At 53.3% G+C, this 24,995-nt stretch overlaps 2 protein-coding genes across 4 annotated transcripts; one reads left to right on the top strand and one right to left on the bottom strand.

Annotated features, from left to right (window-relative positions):
• The first annotated feature begins 1,509 nt into the window (after positions 1–1,509).
• Positions 1,510–15,373, top strand: PLVAP (plasmalemma vesicle associated protein). Its single transcript, XM_082453377.1, has 6 exons — positions 1,510–1,974; positions 7,619–7,715; positions 7,835–8,547; positions 10,441–10,498; positions 10,636–10,717; positions 14,726–15,373. Exons 1-6 carry the CDS (start codon positions 1,606–1,608, stop codon positions 14,730–14,732), a joined length of 1,326 nt encoding a protein of 441 aa, XP_082309503.1. The 5' UTR covers positions 1,510–1,605; the 3' UTR covers positions 14,733–15,373.
• A 4,643-nt stretch (positions 15,374–20,016) lies between these two features.
• GTPBP3 (GTP binding protein 3, mitochondrial) lies at positions 20,017–24,986 on the bottom strand. Of its 3 annotated transcripts, none has more exons than XM_082453376.1 (9): positions 23,454–24,986; positions 22,775–23,028; positions 22,579–22,665; positions 22,286–22,488; positions 22,042–22,114; positions 21,808–21,951; positions 21,398–21,563; positions 20,886–21,164; positions 20,017–20,711 (listed from the first exon to the last, which is right to left on the bottom strand). In XM_082453376.1, exons 1-9 carry the CDS (start codon positions 23,663–23,665, stop codon positions 20,486–20,488), a joined length of 1,644 nt encoding a protein of 547 aa, XP_082309502.1. In that variant the 5' UTR covers positions 23,666–24,986; the 3' UTR covers positions 20,017–20,485. The 3 variants fall into 3 exon arrangements, with proteins under 3 accessions (XP_082309502.1, XP_082309501.1, XP_082309500.1); XM_082453375.1 differs by having other exon boundaries at positions 23,371–23,496; XM_082453374.1 differs by having other exon boundaries at positions 21,808–22,114; positions 23,371–23,496.
• Positions 24,987–24,995: the final 9 nt, after the last annotated feature.

Raw genomic sequence — 24,995 nt, 5'->3', positions numbered from 1 at the left:
GGCCACCGCCTTCAGCCTGCTGTGCCCCCCACAGGCAGTGGCCAGCAACTGTGTTATCGTCAGCCACCCATGGTCCAGCCTCCTTTCCATCCCCTTGCCCCGTTCCCCTCGGATCCTGTCCCTCCCTCCTGTCAGCCTTGACCCCATGGGGCTAGGGGCTGTGTCCCACTCTGTCTCCCCAAGACTGAGCCCCAGGCCTGGGGCTCTTGGTGGGGCCTCTGGCATCACCCAGCATAGGGGTTTTCCCTGGAGCTCCTGGATCTGGGGGGACGGGTAGGAGGGCATACCCAGAATCCTTCTTTGCTCCTTGGTCCCAAAATCCCTTCCTTGCCCACCTGGGGGTGACCCACAGTGAAGCTTGACCCCCTCTATCTGGCGCTTCCCCTTCACCATCTCACAGAGCCCCAAGAGGAGTTTTCCAGCAGGAAATGGTAGTTATAATAGCAACGGCAAATCATTTCTCCCAGCCCCCTCCCCGGCCCTGGGACCTGGTACTGTGCCCACCTCATCTCACAGAGGGGAAAACTGAGACACAGACAGGAGAAGCCCCTCACTCAAGCTCACCCTGGCCCCAGGTTCACTGCTGCCTGTGCTTACTAAGCGCCTACATGAGCCGGGCACTGGGTGGGATGACGGCTAGGGGAACCCGCGCCACTACCACCCACCCATCAGCCCTCTCTGAGGCCTTCCTGTGCCAATTACTGAGCACCTACTGTGTGCCTGGCCCTCAGCTAAGCGCTCCGCACAATTTTGCTCCTGTAATCAGCACTGCCATGTAAGACGAGCACAGGGCTTCCCTGGTGGCGCAGTGGTTGAGAATCTGCCTGCCAATGCAGGGGACACGGGTTCAAGCCGTGGTCTGGGAAGATCCCACATGCCGCGGAGCAAATGGGCCCGTGAGCCACAACTACTGAGCCTGCGCGTCTGGAGCCTGTGCTCCGCAACAAGAGAGGCCGCGACAGTGAGAGGCCCGCACACCGCGATGAAGAGTGGCCCCCGCTTGCCGCAACTAGAGAAAGCCCTTGAACAGAAACGAAGACCCAACACAGCCATTAATTAATTAATTAATTAATTAAAAAAAAAAAAAAAAAAAAAAGATGAGCACACATCTGTAGCCAGCCCTCCCTGAGGGGAGGTGAGTCCAGCTCTGTGAACGACCAGACTGAGACACCCAAGTGGTCCTTTCTCCTCCCTTCGTCTCGGTACCCTCCTCCCCACGACGGGGATGTTGACATGAGGTCATAGGCAGGTGAGACCAGCTCTGGGCACAAAGCAAGGGCAGGTGGGGAAACTGAGGCTCAGCAAGGCCAAGGACGCCTGGTCACCTAGCCGGTGCCCCACCCAGTGTTAATCAGAGAGGCCCAGACGTGACTTGGTGCCCTCCCCCCTTCCCTTCACAGCCCGGGTGGGAGTGTTGTGATAACCCACAGCCCCCGTTTCCTCCTGGCCAGGAAGGAGCCAGGCAAAGGAAGTATTAAGAGGAGTAATATAAACACTTCCCCCCTCCCCCCTGCCGTGGCAAGGTCTAGAAGGGGCAGAAGCCACCACCCAGAGCAGACCAGCCAGCAGAGCAGTGCCAGTGCACCGGGCAGAAGCTGGGAGGAGATGGGCTTGGCGATGGAGCACGGGGGGTCCTATTCACGGGCAGGGGGCAGCCCGAGGGGCTGCTGGTACTATCTGCGCTATTTTTTCCTCTTTGTCTCACTCATCCAGTTCCTCATCATCCTGGGCCTTGTCCTCTTTATGGTCTACGGCAACGCGCACGTGAGTACCGAATCCAACCTGCAGGCCACCGAGCGCCGGGCTGACGGCCTCTACGGCCAGGTGGTGGGGCTCACAGCTTCTCAGGCCAACCTGTCCAAGGAGCTCAACCTCACCTCCCGTGCCAAGGATGCCATCATGCAGATGCTGCTAAACGCCCGCCGCGACTTGGACCGAATCAACGCCAGCTTCCGCCAGTGTCAGGCCGACCGGGTGAGTCCACAGGCCGGCCACTCGTCCCGGGGAATCCCGGGCTGGTCACCTCACCTCTCTGAGTTTCACTTTCCTCATTCATGAGACAGGGACAGTCACAGACCCTACATTTTGCGTGCCGAGCCCATGTAGAGAAGCAATGAGTACTTGGTCTGTATATCTCATGCAATATTTGGGACATACTTAGACTAAAACATGATTTGTGGTCTATCTGGAATTCAAGTTGAACTGGGCATCCGGTCCGTTATCAGACCTAGGCCCATGGCTTAATGTGTATAAAGCGCCCAGAATGTACCAGCACACGCTAGCTGCAAATAAGAGCTGGCTTAATAAACGCTCAGAGTGTTGGGTTCTTAGTAATTAGTATGAATGGCTCAGGTTTGCCTGAGGCTGGATGTCCGCTTAGGAAATATTATCTCTTCATTGAATCCCAGGAGGTAGGGAGAAGATTGAAAACCGTTTTGCAGAGGGGAAATGGAGGCCTAAGAGAAGAGGTGGCTTGTTGGGGGGCGGGGGGCATCAGGGAGCAGAAACAGGCAACCCTGGGTCTCGTGGAGACTGTCATCCCCCCTCGTACCCCCAACTCCTGTCAAACGCACTCAACAAGATCCCCCATGTTCTCACACATACACAATTCCTCTGAGGAGGTCCCGTCCCTGGGAGACACTGAAGAGAGGGTGCCTCCTCAGGCTTTGGCTGGAACGGGGTGAGAGAAGGGGTGGGCAGGGGAAGGGAAGGGTTGGGGAGGGGGCAGGCTCTCTTTCTCCCACAGGAGGTGTCTGGGATGTTTGGGGCAGGGGACTGTGGAAAGAAAAGGCCTTTTCTGGGGCTTCAGACCACCCAGCCCCTGCCACTGGGCAGGAAGGATGTGCTCAGCTCCCCTCAGAACTGCCCAGGCAAGGGTGAGGTCTCCCCATCTCATTCCCCCAGGACAGGGCAGGTCCCCCTTAGATCCTCAGAATAAGGCGAGTCCCCCTCAGACCCCCAAATGAGGCAAGTCCCCCCTCAGACCACAGGGCTGGACCATGTACCCCCTCAAATCCTCCCCACCCCTGACAAGGGCAGCCCCCTCAGACTTCTCAGTTCCTGGGAATTGGCCCTTTTGGATCTTTCAGGACACACATGGCCTTCCGGTCCAGGAGCCATTAGGAATCGCAGGATCATAAAGTTTTATTCTTTTGTTTTTTGGTTTTTGTTTTTCGTTTTTGGCCCTGCTGCGCCAGGATCTTAGGTCCCCCACCAGGGATGGAACCCATGCCCCATGCAGTGGAAGCGCAGGGTCTTAACCACTGGACCGCCAGGGAAATCCCTTTTTTGTTGTTGTTTTTGGTTTGGGAGGTTTTTTGTTTTTATCATAAAGTTTTAGACACTCACACGCATCTCCGAATCCCAGACGGCCCCATCATAGATTATTAGAAATCTAAGAATCTGCCTCTTTACAACTTTAAATTTTGAGAATCGTAGCTTCCCCCGCCCCAAGTTGACAAATTCCTCTGTCCTGGAACCCCTCAGGGTTTTCTCCAAGGAACCCCAGGAAGTGGGCACTGATGATGGGGAGTAGCGCCACCCCTGCCACGGCAGCCCCACATGTCTGATGGTAGCAAGTACGAATTTTGATCTTTCCCTAATCCTGGTGGTGCTATGAGACAGATTTTTTTCTTAAATTCTCTGCAAATGCAGCTGCATTTCTGGCTCTGAGACCCTGGGAGAGAAAGGGGAGATTAACTCAGTGTGGTTTTTTTAGGGTATGCCCCACTCTACCTGGGTCAAGGAAGCACCTCCACCCAGGATGCATGCGGGAGAGATTTTTTTTTTCATGGATTTTTCTTCATTCAGCATTCGTAATAATCTTTTTGATGGTCAAATTATCCTGAAATAGGCCGTAGGAACACCCGCAATCTGGCCCCTGTGTCTTTTGATGGAACTCCACTAGTCTTTGAGAGCTTCCTTGCTTTATGTCCTAACGAATATTCCAGAAAACCCTTCGGATTGTTTATACTTGTTCACTAATCAATTAGTTCTCTTCCTCTGAGTCCAGGGCAACCATGGCTACTGGAAAGTGAGGGAGAGACTCCTGAATTGCTTCATAAAGATGTACCTGAACACTCCTTAACAAGAGAAGATACTTTTTTTTTTGTATTGTCAGATTGCACTAGTTCTTAGTAAATATTCTTCTCATCATCTTGACATCTGAGAACCTGTGCAGAAAAATACTTCTGTATTTTTGGGAGCCATTTCCTCCAACTGGAAGAAAACCTCTTTCTCACTTCATCTTTGGAGCCAACTCACACCCTGAGATCTTCCCTTTCTGTAGATAAGGCTTTTGAAAACAGACGTCACTGGAGCTTCCAGAGCTATTTCTGTCCTCCCCCATCCCCAGGTCATTAGGACAGGGCCAGCTTCCAAAGGAGTAAGGACAAAAAGTGACAGAAAGGCAAACCCTCTTCACCCTTCATACCTTTACTTGTTATATTTCTGCAGAGCGTTCTGTTCCAAAGTTTTAAAGACATAAAAAACGTTATGAAGTTAAAATGTAATTCACATGCCATACAATTGGCCCATTTCAAGTGTACATAACAGGGACTTACCTGGCGGTCCAGTGGTTATGACTCACACTTCCACTGCAGAGGACACTGCAGGGGGCACGGGTTCGATCCCTGGTCCGGGAACTAAGATCCTGCATGCCGTGCGGTGCGGCCAAAAAGAATAGTAATAATTAAGTGTATATAATAAAAAAAAAAAAAGTGTAGATGAAGAAAAAAAGAAAAAAGTGTACATAACAATGATTTTTAGTACATTCACAGAGTTGGGCAACCATCAGCACAATTCAGTTTAGAACATTTTCATCACCCCCAAGAGAAACCCCATCAGCAGTCACTTCCCATTCCCCCTCACCCAGCCCCAGACAAACACAAATCTGCTTTATGTTTCTATGGATTTACTTACTCTAGATATTTCATTTAAATTCAATCATGCACTATATGACCTTTTGTGTCTGGGTTCTTACCCTCAGCATAATGTTTTCAAGGTTCATCCACATTGTAGCGTGTGTCAGTGCTTCATTCCTTTCGATAGTCGAATAATATTCCACTGTATGGATGGATCACGTTTTATCCATTCATCTGTTGGTGAAACACTTGGGTTGTTTCTACCTTTTAGCTACTGTGATTAGGGCTGCTGTGAATATTTGTGTGCAAGTTTTAGTGTGAACATATGCTTCCATTGTTCTTGGGTATATATACCTAGGAGTGGAATTGCTGGGTCATAGTGTAATTCTATGTTTAACTTTTTGAAAAACTGCTAGACTGCTTTCCACTGTGGCTCCACCATTTTTACATTCCCATCAGTACTGCCTGAGAATTCTGTTTCTCCATATCCTTACCAACACTTGTCCATTCTTGTTTTTTGTTTTATTTATAGCCATCCTAATGGTTGTGAGGTGATATCTCATCACGGTTTTCATTTGCATTTCCTGATGACTAAAGATGATGAACACCTTTTGATGTGCTGGTTGACCCTTTATATAGCTTCTCTGGAGAAATGTATATTCAGATGCTTTGCCTATTTTTCAATTGGGTTGTTTTTTATTATTAATTTCTAAGAGTTTACTTTTATATATTCTGGTTACTATTCTCATCATCAGACACACTATTTGCAAATATTTTCCCATCTATGGGTTGTTTTTTTCCCTTTCTTAATGTTGTCCTTTCAAGCACAAAAGTTTTAAATTTTAAGTCCAATTTATCTGCTTTTTCTTTTGTTGCTTGTGCTTTTGGTGTCATATCTAAGAAACCATTGCCAAATCCAAAGTCATGCAGAGTTAACACCTGTTTTCTTCTAAGGAGTTTTATAGCTTAAGCCCTTACATTTAGGTCTTGGACCCATCTTCAGCTAATTTTTGTATATGGTGTGAGGTAGGGGTCCAAATTCATTCCTTAGTATGTGGCTGTCCAGGTGTGCCAGCACCATCTGTTGAAGAGAATCTTCTTTCCCATGAAACGATCTTGGCACCTGTATTAGTTTGCTAGGCCTGTCTTACAGTACCACAAATCAGGTGGCTTAAATAACAGAAACTTATTGTCACACAAGCACAAGATCAAGATGTTGGCGGAATTGTTTCCTTCCCAGGCCTATCAGGATCTGTTCCATGTCTCTCTCCTTGGCCTGTTGATGGCTGTCTTCTCCCTGTGTCTTCACATCATCTTCCCTCTGTGCATGTCTGGGTGTCCAGATTTCCTCTTATAAGGACCCCAGTCATATTGGATTAGGGCCCACCCTAATGACCTCATCTTAACTTAACTGCCTCTTTAAAGACCCTGTCTCCAAATACATTTATGTTCTGAGGTCCTGAGAATCAGGGCTTCAACATGGGAATTTGGGGTGGGAGACACAATCCAGCCCATAACAGCATTCTTGTCAAAAAAAAAAAAAAAAAAATCTGTTTTTTGGGGAATTCCCTGGCGGTCCAGTGGTTGGGACTCAGCGCTTTCACTGCCGAGGGCACAGGTTCAATTCCTGGTTGGAGAATTAAGATCCCCCAAGCCACACAGAGCAACCAAAATCCGTTTTTAATTGGCCATAAATGTTTTCAAGTTTAATTCAAGTTGTAGAATGTATCAGTGCTTTGTTCCTTTTTATTGCCAAATAGTATTAATCATAACTATTTTTATCTTGGTTGACTAAAATGCCTAGGGAAAGAGGTGGGGTTTTTTAAATTAATTAATTAATTTACTTTGGCTGCGTTGGGTCTTCATTGCTGCGCGCAGACTTTTCTCTAGTTGCGGCCAGCGGGGGCTACTCTTCGTTGCGGTGTGCGGACTTCTCATTGCAGTGGCTTCTCTTGTTGCGGAGCACGGGCTCTAGACACACGGGCTTCAGTAGTTGTGGCATGTGGGCTCAGTAGTTGTGGCTCTCGGGCTCTAGAGCGCAGACTCAGTAGTTGTGGCGCACAGGCTTAGTTGCTCCACGGCATGTGGGATCTTCCCAGACCAGGGATCGAACCCGTGTCCCCTGCATTGGCAGGCGGATTCTTAACCATTGCACCACCAGGGAAGTCCAGGTGGGGTTTCTTGTAACTTTTTTTTTAATTGAATGAATGAAAGATCCTTTAAATTCTATAGTGCTTTACAGTTTTCAAAAGTTTCACACACATGATTTCATACAATCCCATAATACCCTTTTTTAAATTTCCTACCCCTAAATTCCCCCTCCCCTCTTCCCTCTCCCCACTGGTAACCACTAGTTTGTTCTTTATCTGTGAGTCTGCTTCTGTTTTGTTATATTCACTAGTTTGTTGTATTTTTTAGATTCCACATATCAGTGCTATCATACAGTATTTGTTTTTCTCTGTCTAACTTATTTCACTTAGCATAATGCCCTCCAAGTCCATCCATATTGCTGCAAATGGCAAAATTTTCATTCTTTTTTATGGCTGAGTAGTATTCCATTGTCTATAATCATAACAACTTCTGAAGATCAGACCAGCATCCCCTGTAGAGAAGCCGTGTCCTTGTGAACTATGCCAACACAGACCACCTGGGTGCTGGATCTGGGGCCCCAGCCCTGAGAATCTGGGCAGCACCAGGGGTAGGGGGGTCCCACAGGAGCCGGACACTGAGCTCTGTCCTGTGTCTCATCCGGGCAGGTGATCTACATGAACAACCAGCGATACATGGCTGCCATCATCTTGAGCGAGAAACAATGCCAAGAACACCTCAAGGAAACTAACAAGAGCTGCGATGGTGAGTGGGTTAGGGTTAGGGTTACAGTTATGGACAGTGGAGAGAAGGGTAGCTGACTCCCCACCCAGTCTCTTGGCAACCCCTAACCTTCGCTGACTCTTACGGTCCTATACCCTTAGCTTTGGTCCTCACACTGAACCAGAAAGCCAAGACACTGGAGGTGGAGCTGGCAAAGGAGAAAGTGGTATGTACCAAAGACAAGGACGGTCTGGGGTTGGGCAAGCGAGTGATGGAGGAACAGCTGGCCGAGTGCAGCAAAGCCCGGGAGCAGCAGCGGCAGGAGCGACAGCTGGCCGAGGACCGGCTGCAGAAGGTGCAGGACCTCTGCCTCCCGCTGGACAAGGACAAGTTCGAGATGGAGCTGCGCAACCTCTGGAGGGACTCCATCATCCCGCGCTCCCTTGACAGCCTGGGCTACAATATGTTCCATCCCATCGGCTCAGAACTGGCCTCCATCCGGAGAATCTGCGACCACATGCCCACCCTCATGAGCTCCAAGGTGGAGGAGCTGGCCCGGAGCTTGCAGGCTGGCATCGAGCGCGTGACCCGTGAGAACTCGGACCTCCAGCGCCAGAAGCTGGAGGCCGAACAGGGTCTGCGCGCCAGTCAGGAGGCCAAGGAGAAGGTGGAGAAGGAAGCCCAGGCCCGGGAGGTCAAGCTCCAGGCTGAATGTGCCCGGCAGACCCAGCTGGCCCTGGAGGAGAAAGCGGTGCTGCGGAAGGAGCGTGACAACCTGGCCAAGGAGCTAGAGGAGAAGAAGCGGGAGGCTGAACAGCTCAAGATGCAGCTGGCTGTCAGCAACTCGGCCCTGGACACCTGCATCAAGGCAAAGGTGCGCCAGAGGCCCCTGGCTTCAGGTTGCGTTGGGGGTGGGTCTGGAGGCCAAGTTGATGGTGATGTTGAAGTTGGGTTTAAACGTTTCTTTTCTTTTTTTTTTTATCTTGGTGTTGAGGTTGGCTTCCCAGTCTAGGTTGGGTTACTTAGACTCACTTGAGAATTTCACTGGTTTCACTGATGTTAGGATTGAGGCGGAGCTTGGAATGGGGATCAGCATTGAGAAAAGGTGTCGGGTTAAGACTGGAGTTGGAGGTCGGGTGGCTGTCAGGTCCAGGGTTGAGTGAGGGGCAAATCTAGGATTGTGGTTGCTTTGGGATTGGGGTGAGATGAGACACTGAGGGTGGATTTAGGCTTGAGGCTGAGATCAGACATGGGTGACTGTGAGTCTAGAATTGGCTTTAGGGTTATGGTTATGTATTAACATAAGGATTTTGTTGGCATTAGGATTGGGGTGGAGTTTGGGTTGGGAATGACATTAAGGAAGGGTTAAGGATTGGGGTTGAGTTTAGGAAGGCAGGTGGGCCTCAAAATTGGCTTAAGGTTAGGATTCGGGACTCATCCAGTGTTGGTGTCAGGGTTGGGATGGGTTTGAGTTGAGTTGAAGGATCGGGGGCACCAGGTTGAGGATTGGAAGTGATACTGGGGTTAGGGTGAGGGTTAAGGCAGGTCTAGAGAAAGGCTTGATGTGGTCTCTAAATTTGTGGTTAGAGTTGGGTCAAGGTGAGTTCTTGGTGACTCCTGTGTCTAGAGTTGATTTGGGTTAAGGTTAGGGTTCCATGTAAGATTTCATTAGTCTTAGAATTAGGTTGAGTTTGGAGTTTGGATTGTGAGGCAAGGTTAAAAGGTGGGTCAGGGGTCACATGCAGGGTGGCTCTTGGATCAAGGATTTGGTGAAGAGTGAATCTAGGGTTTCAGTGGGTTTGGGATTGCATTGAGTTGAGGCTGGAGTTGAGGTTCAGGCAGGTGTAGGTGGCTGGTGGGCCTGGAGATGATTAGAAGTTTGGGGCCAAGGGCGGATTCAGAACTTCATGGGCATTAAGATTGGAATTGCCATTGACCATGGGCTATGAGTTGAGATTGGGTTGCATTTAGGGTGGCTGGTGTTAGGATATATTTGAAGTGAAGGATTAGGTGAGCCTGGGGTTCGAGTGCGGGTCAAGACTGGGTCTAGCGTAGAAGCCGGGTGGATGTTGATCTTGGGCTGAGCCTGGGCTGGGGTTCTAACTCAGGTAGAGGCTGAGGTCTAAGGTTGAGCTGGGGTTGAGTGTGGTATTGGGAAGGTATTTATGGGTGGTCGTAGTGGAGTGCAGGGCTGGGGCTGAGGGAATGGGGGTGGGGGGGTAGATTTTTCATAGCGCCTGGGTCTAGGGGATGGGTTATGGTCAGCGTTAGATGTAAAGTTATGATCAGATCAGGTTTGTCACTGAGACTGGGTTAAGGTCAGGCTTTGATTCTAAGGGAGGTTCAGTTTTCAGGTTGGGATCCGATTTTAGGTGACTGAGTTCAGAACTGGCTTGGGATTTCAGGTTTGGAAAGATTCTCTCAGGGTTGGGCTGGGTTGGGTGGATGGACTCAACTGGGGTCTTGGACTGGAGTCAGGCTGACGCCAAGGCTGTAATGGAGACCGTGGCAGGACCCCTGCAGAGTGGGGTCTCCGGGGGCTGCCAAGGGAAGCCGGTCCCTGCAGTCCCCAGTCATTTGAAAGCAGGTGTCTACAGGTGATTATATATCCATCATCACATGTGTCCTTCTGCATGGGTATCTGTCTGTTTTTTCTGCCCTGGAAGGAACTCAGGTCTCCAAGGGTGTGGAGAGGCAGGAAACTCCCTGGGACTCGTGTTTGGGAGCCCTGGCCTCCACCAACCTCCTTTCACCCTTCTTCCCACAGTCGCAGCCAATACCACTGCCAAGACCTGCAGGCCCTGCCCCCAATCCCCCGCCCATTGGTGAGTGACAGAGGGCAGAGCCAGAAAAGGGGGACGGATTCCACCTTGTATCCTGGGTTGCCAGCCCATTTCCAGACCCTGGAGCGGGGGCGTTACTAAGGCATTAGGTCGGGGCTGACCCCTCCCTCTCTCGGCAGACCCAGCTGGGCTGGAGGAATTCAAGAGGAGGATCCTGGAGTCCCAGCGACCCCCTGCCAGCAGTGTCTTAGCATCAGCCAGGTGAGGCTCTGGACAGGCTGAGACAGTTCAGTCTCAGGCTTTGGATGAGGCTGGGTATAGGACTAGGGGTGGAGGGAGGCTCGTATCACACTTGTTGCTTCCTTAATCGAGCACTTGCTGTATACCAGGCCCTATGCTGGACCCAGGGAACACAGCAGTGACCAAGACACACACAGTTCCATTCATGAAACTCCCTGAGTAGTGGGCCAAAAAGACAATGAAGGAGGCAGGGTAAGAAGAATGACCAAGAACCTACCACGATCGGGTGCTTACTGTGATCTTGGCACAGTCCTACGCACTCTGCCCAATTAACTCATTTAATCCTCAGAATCCTAATCCGTGGGTGAGCTACTGTTATCCCCACTTTCTGGATGAAGCAAATGAGGCACAGAGAGGGTGTGCATCGTGCCCCAGGTAACACAGACAGAGCTGGAACATGAACCTAGGCCATCAGACTCCAGACAGGAAAGGGAGGGCCTGGGTGAGGAAGAGACCTTTGAGCTGGAGGCTAGACAAGAGCTGGCCTGGGGGAAGGCAAGGGGAACAGTGCTCCAGGCGGCAAGAACAGCCAGGGCAAAGGCCCTGTGGCCAGACTAGGGTGGCAGAAGTGAACGGAGCCGAGGAAGGGGAAGAGGGAGAGCAGTGTCCGGAAGTGACCCTGGGCCTCTCACTCCACCCTTCTGAGCCGCACTTTCTACTTCTACAAAAATGGGGTTCTCTGAAATCAAAAGCATGCAAATGCTTTGCCAGCCGTCAAGTGCTGTCCACACATGGCTGGAGCAAGGAACCCAGGGCCTCAGTGGGGAGCATCAAGGGTGCCTGGCACACGATCAGGCGGTGGCTCCATGCCTTTGACCCCCTCACTGCCTCCCAGGGCCTGATCATCTGTTGGATGACACCCTGTGCGTCACGGGGAAGGTGACTCAGACCACAGCTCCAAGAACACCCTGTGCTCCCTCCAGGGTCGCTCCTACACTCCCCCCACCCCACCCCCACCCCCTACCCTGTTCAGGACCACACTGCTGACCTAGGATTGGCATCCCATTTGCAGTTTAGGACTTGAGGTTCGAGGAGGTGTGTGGGATTTTTCTCAGACTCCTCTGATCCCAAAGCCTGTGCCATCAACAGTTTTGCCACCAGGCTATTGTCAAGCTAGGTCTATTTCAGTCCCAGGGTGCTAAACAAAGCCCTTTCCAAACGTCTGTCATTAATTCCCCACGGTCCTCTGCACCCGGCTCCATCTTCACTATGCCTCTTCTTACATACTCCCCCTGACGGGGAGCTCACCCTCTTGCGGAACTGGGTCCCCTCGCTCTGGAAGGCTCTGCCTGGGAGAAATCCCTCAGCCTTGGGCGGCCTGCAGAGAGGGAAGCAAGGGGGTAGGGAGAAGACCCTGCTCTGAACAAACAGTTTTCCTCTCTCCATCTTGGCCTGAAGCCATCATGGCAAGGAAGGAGGTTCTATTATTATCCCCATTTCTCAGAGGAGGGAACTGAGGCCCCAGGGAAGTGATCAGCCCGGGGTCATGCGTCAGCAAGTCAGGGCTGGAGCCAGGCTCCCAGTCCAAGCCTGTCCCGGTCCCAGCTGAGGATGGGGAAGCTCTTGACATTGTTTACCCCAAATGACGTACCCCACCCCCACCCCCCGCCGTGGAGGAAACAATGTGTACTTAAGCCTGGGCCCCTCCTGCTTCTCTCTGCAGTATCACAGGAAGGGCTTCTGGCCCATGGGCTCCCGCCTTGATTTGCCTTCCTCTGAGAGAGGGGCCGGGGATGAGCAGGCTGGGGTCTTCGGCTCTGGTTTTGAGCCCCAGCTCGGCCAGGCACTCAGTGGACAGCCAGTGAGTGACTGAATCGTAACATCCAAATTTTACATGCACCCAACAGGGGGCCAGATCCGAGGCCCCGCATCAAATCACCCACCCCATGATGGGGACTGTTGATTCCTTTTCCACTCTTATTCCTTCTGGGCCTCGAGAAAGTCTGTGCTGCTGCTGATTCACCCTAATGCCTCCCAGACCCTTGCAGTTCTCCCGTATTCACAGAGGGAGGGCAGACCCAGGCTCCGGCGTCAGCTGCACTTGAGAACATGGTCTTGCTTTTTCATTGAACATTTTTAAGTGGTTTTCTATTAATGGCAAATGCACCAGCTTTCCTTTACTTGGTAAGACTGAGTATCCTTTGGAGATCACTTTATTTAAATTTAAAAAAACACAACACAATGGACGTGAAGACAAATATTAAGTGAATATTGTTTTAGCGGCTACGTGGCTGGAGATGGCACAAGTCACAGTGTGGAAGGTTGAAGATGGGAGCTCAGCCCTGGCTCTGAGCCGAGCACACAGCGAGTGTCGATTCAAGTTCACTGCCATCACTATGACCATTTATTTTTTCATTCAACCCATATTTCTTGAGCAGCTGCTGGGTGCTGAGGACACAGGGAGGAGTAAGGCACAGAAACCCAAATCCCCACCCTCGTGCCACCCTCGTGCCACCCTCGTGCCACCCTCGTGCGGCTGACAGTCTAGTGGGGAGACGGATGACAAACCAGATGAGTGAGCCGTGATAGGGACGCTTGGTGATGAGTGAGACAGAAAAGGGATGAGGGAGCTTGAGGAGGTTGGAATTTTCCACAGGGGGTGGGTGGGGCGGGGCCAGGGCAGGCTTCACTGAGGAGGTGACATTTGAGCAGAGAACTAAAGAAGATGAGGGAGGAGCCATGAGGGGATTCTCAGAAGGGTGCAAAGGCCCTGAGGCAGGACCATCCTTGCCCGGTGAGTTTGAGTGAGGCAGCTGGCGTGGCTGGAGCTGAGTGATGGAGGGGAGAGTGGGAGGAGGTGAGGTCAGGACAAATCAGGCAGGGCCTTGGGGCTGCAGTGAGGACTTTGGGAGCCCTGGGAAGGCTGTGAACAGCAGAGGATGTGACCCGACTCAGGCGTTCACAGGCTCATTCTGGTCGCTGTTGTGGAGGGTGAAGGTGGGAACCTGGGACAGGGGTGAAGGCGACTGTGCTGGACCAGAGGAGCGATGGGGCTTCGGAGCCCCAGTCTCTGAAAATGGCCGGGGATGACCCTCCCTTGCAGGCTGGTGAGCAGGAGTGGTTAAAGGATGTCTGTCAGGGCTGCCTTGGAGCCTGTGAATCCTGGTAGAGGACAGAGCCTGGAGCTGGGAAGGGGGGGGGACCAGAGCCAGCCAAGGAACGTGAGGCCGCGGGGGCCCCAGGGAAGAGCCAGGGAAGGAAGGGAGGGGGCCAGCGGAAGCAGGACTTGGCTGAGGCCCCCACCTCCCCCATCAGGAAACAGCCTCTGAGCCAACCTCTGACCCCTCGTGAGAACCTTTGGCAGGCCGAGGAGGGGGAGGGGCATTCCAGACAGCGGGATGGCTCCTGCAAAGGCAAGGGGGAGGGGCGGAAGTGAAGTGATGGCTCTGAGAATTTGTGGGGTACTCTGTCAGGTTTTGATTCCCCAGTGGGGAGGCCTGGTGGGGGCATAGTGGGTGGAGCCTTGAATGCCAGGTACAGAAGGCCTGGCTTTGTCCCGAGGGCGCTGGGGAGCAATGGGAGCGTGTGAGTAGGGGCAGGCTCACTAGAAAAACCCTCCTGGGAATGAGTGAGGGGCCAGGTCTAGGTCAGTTCTGTGTAGACCAAAGAGGGAAACTGAGGCCCTGCCTGGGGGACGGGGGGCCAGGGACTTTGGGCAAACACCCAGGATCCCCAGGGCCTTAGGGAGCAAAGGGGAGAGAGTCAGACGGACTGCAACAGAGGCCTGGAGCGCAGGAGGTGGCCCCTCTGAACCTCAGTCTGTATAATGGATAGGCACACATCTCAGTCCCACCTGTGTCCCACAGAGGTTCAACAAGATGAAATCTAAGGGGAGGCTGAAACCGGAAGGAGCCCTAGGGTTCTTGGGAGCAAGAAGGGGCCCAGGGTAAGAGGCAGGCCCAGGCGAGGTCTGTCCTGCCGTCTGTCTGTCTGACTGACTATTGTATTCCCATCTCCTTCCTGCCCCAGTGGCTGAGGAGGCTCTAGGCCCCGAAGACCGAGGGGTGGCCCCGACTCACCGGTCTGGAGACTAGGTGCAGCGAGACACCCACGGCGAGGGACACAGCCAGGGTGGAGTCAGATGATGCGCGCGCACCAAAGTGGGCGCCCTTGGCCTGCGTCCTCTGCTCATCCTCTGCCACACCCCACCCACACCCCCTAACACTCTCTCCGCACCACACAATCCCTCACCCCCCTAGATGCCGGGACGACGTCACAGATGCATTGACATCAATCACACAGACATGGTGGTGACGTCACACAGAGACAAGGCAATGACATCACAGAGATACACGGCGACATCACACACGCACTTGCTGTCCAGCCCTTGCCCAAAATCACATCCCTTCGTGCACGCGGGTCAAGGCACCCACAGCATCCCACTCATCTGGAGCATCTTAGCGCTCCAGGTCTGGGGGAGTGAGAACAGGAAGACATTCACCTGCGTCCTCCCCTGAGAGTTTCCAGGCCCCCAAGAGGGGAGCATCTGGTCCAGGGGACCCCTCAAAGCCCGCGAGGGTGCTGCCCCTTCACTCTCTCTCCCCTCCATATCCAGCCCTGCCTGTGGCCCATATAAGTGTTAGTGGCACTAAATAAATGTTATCAAATCCCTTCAAAGACTCCAGAGTCATGATTTCTGCTTTGAAAAGGCACCACCAGGCTCTGAGTGAGAAAAAAACTAGAAATTAGATGAAAGCTGAAGAATCCCGTCCCCAGCGTCCCCAGGTCAGAAGACCCTTCAGCCTGGAACAAACGTGAGTAGACACCAGCTTCCCCCAAGCTGTAGTCATCTCCATATGTGAAGAGAAATGGCAAAATCATAGTCAATAAGGGTTTCATGAAATGCCTACAAAACCCCACATTGTGACAGCATTATTGTGAATTTAGTGTTTTTTTAAAAGAGCAGATTTTTTTCCTATTTTTTAAAAAAATAGCAGATATTTAAAAAGCAGTTTCTTTTTTTTTTTTTTTTTTTTTAAAAAGCAGTTTCTTAAATAAATACAAATAAAAAGCGGTTTCTGAAAAAGCAGATTATCTATTTGTAGCTTTTGTTTTTGCTAGGTTTGCAGAGATTCCCCCAGGTACAGACAACAATTACTGAGGTACCACAGCCTGTTTTGCAGGAACTCCTCCTCGCCAAAATGATTCCAGAACAATATCACAGAAGTCCCAGGCATTTGTTTTGTTTGAGGTTTTTTGGTGGGAAGATGGGATGTTAGAAAGGGCACCAGTGTCCAGTTAGGGAGCACTTCAACTCACCGATCACTAAATTAGCAGGAAGCCGGGGAAATTTTGCACATTAGAGGAACACAGGGAAATCACAACGTACCCAACAGACTGGGGAAAAAAGTGTTAAAAAGCTATAATACCGACTGTTGGTGAAGATGCAGAGAAAAGGGCATTTTCCTCCGGGACTGGTAGAAATGCACATCTCATCCTGGCCCTTCTGGAAATTAGTTTGATGATATTTAATAAAAATGAAGACAGGGAATTCCCTGGTAGTCCAGTGGGTAGGGCTCTGTCCTTTCACTGACCAGGGCCCGGGTTCAATCCCTGGTCGGGCAACTAAGATCCCGCAAGCTGTGTGGCGTGGCCAAAAAAAGAAAAGCGAAGACCTACAAATCCTTTGGCTCAGTAACCCCATTCCTGGGACTTTATCCCTGAGGAGTGAAAACTCCAGGAAACTAAGCAAATGGCCATTGGTGGTAAATGGCCTAAAAACTGTGGTCTAGAATCTCAGCTTGTCTGTCTCTCCACTTTGATTCCCTCCCAGCCCATCCCCTGGGACCTTGGACACGGAGGGGATGAATCACGAGGAGCCGAGGCTGGCAACGCCACGCTTAGGGCAGGCTAGTCAGGAGGGACAAAGGAGCGATATTTCCTGGATACAGAAACCCGGGCGAGAGACGGGCCGCTGCAGGAAACACTCGGCTGGGGCCCCGCCAAGCAAGGGCAGGAGGGTCAGCCAGGCCTGGCCGCCCAGACGGGCCAGTCTGGAGGCCCCAAGGAAGCAGGGACGTCCCTGACCCTGAGCCTACTGCCTGAGCAGCCTGGAGTCCTGGGGCAGATGCTGACAGCAGCCAGTCCCAGCAGCCATGGGACACCTGAGTTTGGCTTCCAGACTCTGACGTTCCTGCGTTCGAATCTTGGCTCAGTCAATCTCAGCCTCCATTTACTCACCTAGAAATAAGTGTAATAATAATCACCCTAGGGACTTCCCTGGCGGTCCAGTGGTTAAGATTACGTGCTTCCACTGCAGCGGGCAAGGGTTTGATCTCTCGTTGGGGAACTAAGATCCCGCAAGCAGTGCGGTTGGGGCCAAAATAATCATCATCATCCTCCTTAACTCTCTCGACCCATGGGCGCAGGTCTCTGATTCTTGGTTGCTCTCTCCCATTCAGAGCAGCTCAATATCATCCTTCTAATCAGCCCCCACACCCGATCTATTCATCATGGGATCTGACCATGTGCCTCTCCCGCTCACATACCCTCCATGGCTCCTCATTACCCTGGGAACAAAGCCCAGTTCCTCAGCTCTCTTGTGCCCTCCCTCCTCACACACAATGCCACCTTTGCCTCCAGCTGTCCTGGACCTTTGACTCTTTGACTACTCAGTGACTTTTGTGCTGTGCCCTCAGACTAGAATGCCTTTTTCTTGCCTGCAAATTCTTCTTCCCCCAAGGCCCAGCCCTAGAGATCTCTCCTCCAGGCAGCCCCCCTAGATGCCCCAGGTAGAGTTCTTGCTCCCTCTGGGTACCTCTTGGGCCCCATCCTTCCCTCTTCCCAGCCCTGACCCTGTAGCTCTGACTTCTCCAGGCTGGTGTCCTCCCCATCCCCACCCCCCTGGGAGCCAGGTAGGGGTTGAGTACCAGTCAGGGAGTAATTGGCAGACCCTGTGGTCCAGCCGCTGGGTGAGGTTCTGACTCTTTGGGGATTTCCTGTGACCTCTATAAATAACCCCCATGGCTGCTTCCCACAGACTGCCTCTCCCTTCTTGGAAAAAAGGGACCGTAGCCAAGGACCTCAGTCCAGCTGTGTGCCAGGGCCCAGGCATCCTTCCCCAAAAGCATCTCCCCCACCCAGACCCCACTCACCCGTCCTGGGAGCCCTCCAGGCCCTGCCCACACAGAGGACATCTGGGCACCCACCTCTTCTAGACCCACATTGTTGCTTCTTCTTGTCTTTCTGCAAAATGGACATAACAGTAATATCCATGCACTAAACTCATGGAGTGACCCTTTCCCTCCAGAAGCCTTTCATGGTGGGGGGTTGGGGGGGGGCAGCAGCTGTCGAACAAGCAAACAAATCAACAGACTGTGACATATTGCAATGAAGTCATGAAGAAACGGGGTCGGAGGTCCCTTTAGTTGGGTGGTGGGCCCTGGACACCTCCCAGCCTCTCTGCTCATGTGTCCCCTGAAACCGGAGTTTGTATCTTCACCTACTGGAGGTGATTTTTTTCTGAGTCTGGAAAAGATCCTGACCCTATTTGAGACTCCATGTCCAGCTCTGGCAAAAGGGGAGTTAACCATTCATATGCCACCAGGTGGGTGTCGAAGCCTGGATCTCTGGGAACTTAGGGGCCCTGAGCTTCACTGGAGGACTGCCAGGCACCTTCTTTGTTAGAGCAAAGCGCCCTCTGCTGGTTCATCACCGCCCCGTCAGGTCACCCATAAGTCTTGGAATCAAAGGCCTCGCTATCAGGATCTTCCTCTCCTCCTGGACCTCTTCTCCCTCCTCTCTAGCCCTCATCACTCTACTTCCAGCCACACTAGCCACCTTGCTGTCCCTCGACACACCGTGATGCTCCCACCTCAGGGCCTTTGCACGTGCCGTGCCCTCCGCCTGGGATGCTCTCGCTAGCCTCTCCCATCTGGTTTCCTTCTTCTCACCTTTCAGATGTCGGTGCAGATGCCACCTCTGCAGGGCAGCCTGCCCTTATGTCCACCCCTGACCAGGTCAGGTCTCCTCATTGTAAGTTTGCCCAGCAGCCATCAGACCTCACCAAAAGGAGCTGTGTCTCTTCTTTAACAAGGGCAGGAGTTATGTCTACTTATTCCGCTCCATGATCCCAGCCCCCTGCACTCGGCCTGTCGCCCAGAAGGCCTGCAGTGAACTCAAATTGAACTTGAACAGACCTATGTGCAAATCGCAAAGCTGGGGACCTCCAGCAACTAACTACTTCTCTGAACCTCAGTTTCCTCACCTATAAAACTGTAACAAAATATCCACTGCATTGTGCTGTTATGAAGAGCCCATCAAATGATGTGTACAATTCTAACACATAGTAGGTGCTTGATATATATTCACTGAATGAGTGAATGAATCACAGAATGAATGACTAAGCATGAAAAGGAAGTAGGGATTTTGCAAGTCACTTTGAAGATAAAAGAAGCAAAGTTTCAGGACTTCCCTGGCAGTCCAGTGGTTAAGACTCCGTGCTGCCAATGCAGGGGGCGCGGGTTCGATCCCTGGTCGGGGAACTAAGACCCCACATGAATCTGCCTGCCAATGCAGGGGACACGAGTTCAAGCCCTAGTCTGGGAAGATCCCACATGCCACGGAGCAACTAAGCTCGTGAGCCACAGCCACTGAGCCTGAGCTCTAGAACCTGTGAGCCACAACTACTGAGCCCACGTGTCACAACTGCTGAAGCCCACGTGCCTAGAGCCCATGCTCCACAACAAGAGAAGCCACCACAATGAGAAGCCCACGCATTGCAACGCAGAGTAGCCCCCACTGGCCTCAACTAGAGAAAAGCCCGTGCGCAGCAACGAAGACCCAACCATAAATAAATAAAGAAATAAATAAGAATCCACCCGCCAACGCAGGGGGCATGGGTTCAAGCCCTGGTCAGGGAAGGTCCCACATGCCGCAGAGCAACTAAGCCCATGCGCCACAACTACTGAGCCTGTGCTCTAGAGCCTGCGCACCACAACTACTGAGGCCTGCACGCCACAACTATTGAAGCCCGCGTGCCTAGAGCCCTTGCTCCGCAACAAGAGAAGCCACCGCAGTGAGAAGCCCGTGCACCACAACGAAGAGCAGCCCCCGCTTGCCGCAACTAGAGAAAGCCTGCATGCAGCAACGAAGACCCAATGCAGCCAAAAATAAAAATAAATAAATATACTTATAAAAGAATTAAATAAAATAAAATTTAAAAATTAAATTTTTTTAAAAAAAGAAGCAAAGTTTCAAGATTAATACTACAAAAATGAATGACAGCTTGCAGAGCAATAAACACCAATTTGTGTACAAAATACAAGATACAACATACTTTATAGTTGCAGTCACAAGTATGCAAACATGCAGAGAAAGTTCTGTTAGGATACAAGTTAAGCCGTGACCCCAGGGAGGGGGTGTTTAAACGTTTCCGGATCACCTGAGTTTTTTACATTCCTTTGGTATTTGCAAAATAAATTAAAAACTATGAAACAAAGCCCCCTGAGACCCTCCGACCTCCATCCCAACCCTCCACTCCTAGTCCCCCAGCATCAGGTGCCAAAAGAGACCTCCATTCAGCCCCACTCCTGGGCCTGAACCCCCAGCAAGTCCCTGCTAGGGAATCTGGACAGCTGTAGCTTGGTCACAACCAGCAACAGAGGCTTCACCGTTTGGGGTCAAGTTCTTCCCCTAGGGGCTGAGACTCCCACTTGGCCTAAGCTGTTCCCAGATGCCTCAAGGCTTCTGGGTGTCCACCCAGCCTGGGTCTGAGCTTTGGCCGCCCCCTCACTTGCCCACGCAGAAGTCTCGGAAGATGATATCCAGGATCTCCTCGGTGCCCCCTCCACCGGTGATGCGGGTCAGGTGCCCTCGGGCGACCCGAAGTGCTTCGGCCGCCAGGGCTAAGTCTTTCGCCTGCTTGTAGTGGCCAAGGGCATCCAGGCAGCCCTGGAGGTGATGCTGGTGCCTCGCCCGTGTCAGAAGTGGTGGGCCTGTGGATGGGTCCCCACACCTGGAAGGGACAAAGGATGGGGTCTCTCTCAACATTCAAAGGGGGGGGGGGATGATCATACCCATTTTTTAGATACAAAAACTGAGTTGGCAGGGTAGGTTCGTGCCCAAAGCCAGTGGCTCAGCCCCTGAACTTGGACAGAGGGAGGTTGCCCAGCGGGCAAGGGGGGCTCACAATGCAGCCAGCTCCTTCCTCAGCGCTTCCAGGAAGCCATCCAGCCCCTCGCCAGTCAGGCAGGACAGCAACAGGTGAGGGGGCAGGTCAGGACTGGGGTCTAGGCCCCCAGCTGGCAGCAGGTCCGACTTATTCAGCACCAGCAGGAGGCGCTGGCTGCTCCCATTTGGGCTCCCAGCTCCCGCAGGGATGACAACGGTGTCCAGGAAGTTGCAGCTGGACGCAGAGGCCAGGTCAGAAGCATCCAGCATGGCCAGGATGAGGTCAGCCTGCTCCAGCCTGGGGAAGCGGGAAAACGGAGCGTGGACCTCAGAGTTGAGCAGTTAGGAGCACTGGGCAGGAGCAGGGGCAGAGGCCGAACTTAAAAAGCTGCCCTCCCCAAATAGCTGGGTCCCCACTTAATGGGGCTTAGCAGCCTTTCCTCATTAAGGAAGAATGAAAAATAAATGCAACCGGTTGAAACAGCAGAGGAAGGGCCCCCGTTTCCCCCTCCCACCGCCCTGCCTGCCAACCTTTTTTGGGCGCGACGCACGCCCTCCTGCTCCACAGGCCCCACGCCCTCCCGCAACCCCGCTGTGTCGCTCAGCAGCGCCGGGAACCCGGCCAGGTCCACGGGGGTCTCCAGCACATCTCGGGTGGTCCCCGGCTCCGGGGACACGATGGACACAGGCTTCCGGCCTGGGGGTGGGGGTCAGAGGAAGGGGGCGGAGTGGAGATGAGGGAGCCCCTCCCCCAAGGCTCCACACCCCTCCCACCATGCCCCCCCCCCGCCCCCGGGGCTGGACCTTTTCTTTGACCTCCCTGGCCCCTTCCCCATCCCTGAAAGCTCGGTAGCCACCCACCCCCACCCCGCCCGCTCCTAGCCCCCTGCCCTGGGGCTACCTACCCCCCCTGCCCTGGGCCCCGCCCCCTGACCACACACTGAGCAGGTTCACTAGGCTGCTCTTGCCGGCGTTGGGAGGTCCCGCAACCACTACGTGAGCCCCTGAGCGGAGCCTCTGTCCGCGCCTGGCATCTCGAAGATGTGCGCCCAGTGCCACCTCCAGCTCCCGCACTTCACTGTCAGCTGTGGATGGAGGAAAGGAGAGGGAGTAAGGAGGCCTCTGAGGGCTGAGATGCCAGATGTCCCCACCTCCCACCCCCCAGGCAGACCCACCTTGATCCAGGACGCCCTCCTCCAGGTTGTCATCCTCACCAAAATCGATATAGGCCTCCACGTGGGCCAGAGCCTGAGGGAGGGAGGGGTGGATAGTGTGATCACACAGAAACCTACCCCTCAATGTGCCCAGGTCCAGCCCGACATAAGGGGTCAGATTGGAGGCTCATAGACAGGAAGCGCTAATATAGCAGATGGTTAGATAGGGTCTCTGAGGCAAGGTATGAGCGAATGGTGTACTTGCCTTAGTGAGGGTCTCGGCCCAGCCACGGCAGAGATGGCTCAGCTCCCCATCTAGCTGCCTCAGGGCCTGTCGCCGCTGTGCCTCGGTTTCTGCATGGATCAGATCCGCCAGCCCCTCCACCTCGGTCAGGCTCAGCTTCCCGTGGGCGAACGCCCTCCTGGTGAACTCGCCTGCCTCCGCAGGCCGCAGCCCTGGCACACTGCCTACGGGAAGGTCCAGGGTCCTGAGCCCCCCTGGCCCCTACCTAGGCCCACCACCATAGCCATACCACAAACCCAAGGCTGCAGACTCACCCAGGGCCTGCAGGACACCACTCACCACAGCCGGGCCTCCATGCACGTGGAACTCCGCGCAATCCTCACCCGTGAAACTCTGGGGACCTAGTATGTTGAGGAGATAGGTGTCAGGAGGATACAGCCTGGGCAACGCCTGGAAGGAGGAAGCTGGGTCATCGGAGCTACATGAGGTTCTGGATCTGGAGCCCCTCACCCGGGAACCAAAGCACCAGCGCGCGGTCCAAAGGCTCCTCAGAGCGGGGGTCGCTGAGCAGGCGCAGGCAGGCTTTGCGGGCCGGGGGTAAGTCCCGGGGCGCCGTGAGGCTCCGGAGGGCCTGGCCGCTGGCGGGGCCGCTGGTTCGGATCACCGCGATGCCGCAGCGGCCTTGGCCGGAGCTCAGCGCGAAGATAGTGGCTCCGGAACCGGGGGCTGGGGCGCCACTGCCCTGGCGCGTGCACGGTCTGGGACTGGAGAGGAGGAGAGTCGGTCAGTGCATCTGAGAAGTTCTGCCGTCAGAGTGGCAGGTGGATAGTGGGCTCGATGGTCGGGAGCTGACCCAACTGGAAGTTCTGAGGCTGGGGGATGGACAGACTGGAGGGTCTGAGGCCGGAAGATGACTGGATTGAGATCTCTGAGAGCAGAAGTTGACCCAGATGTGGGCTCTGCGGCAGAGGGATGGACAGATTGGGGCTTGAAAGAAGGGGAAAGGTGGTTCTGCCGCAGGGAACTGCGCCCCCAGACCCCAGGGAGAGGGTTTGGGGCCCAAGTAGCGCCCTACGCTGTCACATCCCTTCCCCAGGTCGCCCCACCTGCGAGGCCCACGTGCCGGCCGGGCTACCAGGGTCCACAGCCCCCGCCACATGGATTCTCAACCAGCGACCTGCCTGCTCGCCCAGCCCGGGAATCTGCAAGTCCAGGCAGGAAGCCCCGCCCACTCCGCGGCGTGACTGGTAAAGTGCTCAACGATTCTCGATTACCATTGGGCCCCTTAGAAGACGTACCGCCCACCCACTGAAGATCTTCGCTCCTACTGGCTGATGCCAGGGAAAGAGGCAGGGGGCTCGCACGCCGGGGTGCAGCGAAAGGGTGTTCCACCGGCAACATTAGACAGAATTTTTAGGATCCTAGAGCGGCCGGGACAGAATTTTTAGGATCCTAGAGCGGCCGGGATCCTAGACACCGGAAATGAGGGGTGGAAGTAAGGACAGGGCTTGGCATAGAGCAGTGGGAATTATAGAGAGGCGAGTGTTTGAGTCGAAGCAGGAGCATCCCAGTGGCGGGAGTGATGAGTTCCGGGGAACCTACGCATTGGCCCCGGGAAAATCTTGTCCAAATTTCTGGGAAGACTTCTACTTGTTTTCTCGTAACTCTACAGTTTCTCGCCCCTCCCCATCTTTCCCTCCCGCCGTACCCTCCGCCTCGGATACCCTTCTTCATTTGACAAACTCTGCCTCAGTGCCTAGCTCCAAGGTCCCCCTCCGCCAGGAAACCTCCCAAGGACCCACAGCACAGTCCTCTCTCCCTTCTGGGCTACTCTGGCCCAGGTCTGCTCCTGCAGAGTTGAGTGTCCGGTCTGTCTCTGGCTCCCCGAAAGCCAGAAAGGGGAGTCTCAAAGATTACTTTCAGGTTAACCCAGGACAGCGCCGGCTCGCGAAATAAAGCGCAGATGGTGGAATTCCAGGCACCAGATGGGCGGGGTCTCCGGGGGTGTTTTCTCGCGGCTAATTTTCTGGTTCTTGGACGGAGAGAGCGGGCAGCCCGCCTGTACTTCGGGAAGACTGGAACAGGACACAGTTCTAATGACCTCACGCCTCGCCCTGCTCAATTTTTTCATTTGTAAAAGACGGGCGAATGATGACATTCTCAGTCTCCGAATTGTTCCATCTGTCAAAAGTATACATCAAACGCCTACCGTGTGACCGCTAAGAATCAGTCTGGGTCCCTGCCCTCGCTGGCCTGTCAGTCTAACGGAGGAGGCTACACAGGATGGTCAGGGGGTCCGGGTGACAGGCAAAATACAGGGCACCCAGTTAAATGTGGATTTCAGATAAACAAGGAGTAACGTTTTAGTATAACTATGTTCCATGCAATATTTGGGATATACTAAAAATTTATTCATTTACCTTAAATTTACATTTAAATAGGAGGACTGTATTTTATTTGCTAAACTTGGTAACTCTATCGGGTCCTCCCTGAGGACGTTACATCCTGAAGGGTGCAGGGGTTAACTGGACAAAGAGGGCGTGAAAAGTGACCTAGGTAGCTAAACAGCATGTGCTAAGGCCATAATGCAGGACCTGATATATTTATTCTCCTTTCTGTGGTGGTTGAAGTTATTGCTACCAGGAATCTCCCACGCCCATCTCAGATTCTAAACCTATGGCGAAACTAAGGCTCCGAGGAGGAGAATCCAGGCCCGGGGCAGGCGGGGACC

This window comes from Balaenoptera physalus (assembly GCF_965194825.1).
Source record: "Balaenoptera physalus genome assembly, chromosome: 3".
NCBI lineage: Eukaryota > Metazoa > Chordata > Mammalia > Artiodactyla > Balaenopteridae > Balaenoptera > Balaenoptera physalus.
This window is presented reverse-complemented; position numbering and strand designations above follow the sequence as displayed.

Excerpts from the sequence above, each read along its gene's own strand:
- PLVAP (XM_082453377.1), top strand. The coding sequence starts at position 1,606 with ATGGGCTTGGCGATGGAGCACGGGGGGTCCTATTCACGGGCAGGGGGC. Across the intron at positions 1,975-7,618 it reads GCCAGTGTCAGGCCGACCGG|GTGATCTACATGAACAACCA; the intron begins GTGAGTCCACAG and ends TCATCCGGGCAG. Across the intron at positions 10,499-10,635 it reads CCCCAATCCCCCGCCCATTG|ACCCAGCTGGGCTGGAGGAA; the intron begins GTGAGTGACAGA and ends CTCTCTCGGCAG.
- GTPBP3 (XM_082453376.1), bottom strand. The coding sequence starts at position 23,665 with ATGTTGCCGGTGGAACACCCTTTCGCTGCACCCCGGCGTGCGAGCCCC. Across the intron at positions 23,029-23,453 it reads CTTGCAGATTCCCGGGCTGG|TCCCAGACCGTGCACGCGCC; the intron begins GCGAGCAGGCAG and ends CCTCCTCTCCAG. Across the intron at positions 21,165-21,397 it reads GTGCGTCGCGCCCAAAAAAG|GCTGGAGCAGGCTGACCTCA; the intron begins GTTGGCAGGCAG and ends CCGCTTCCCCAG.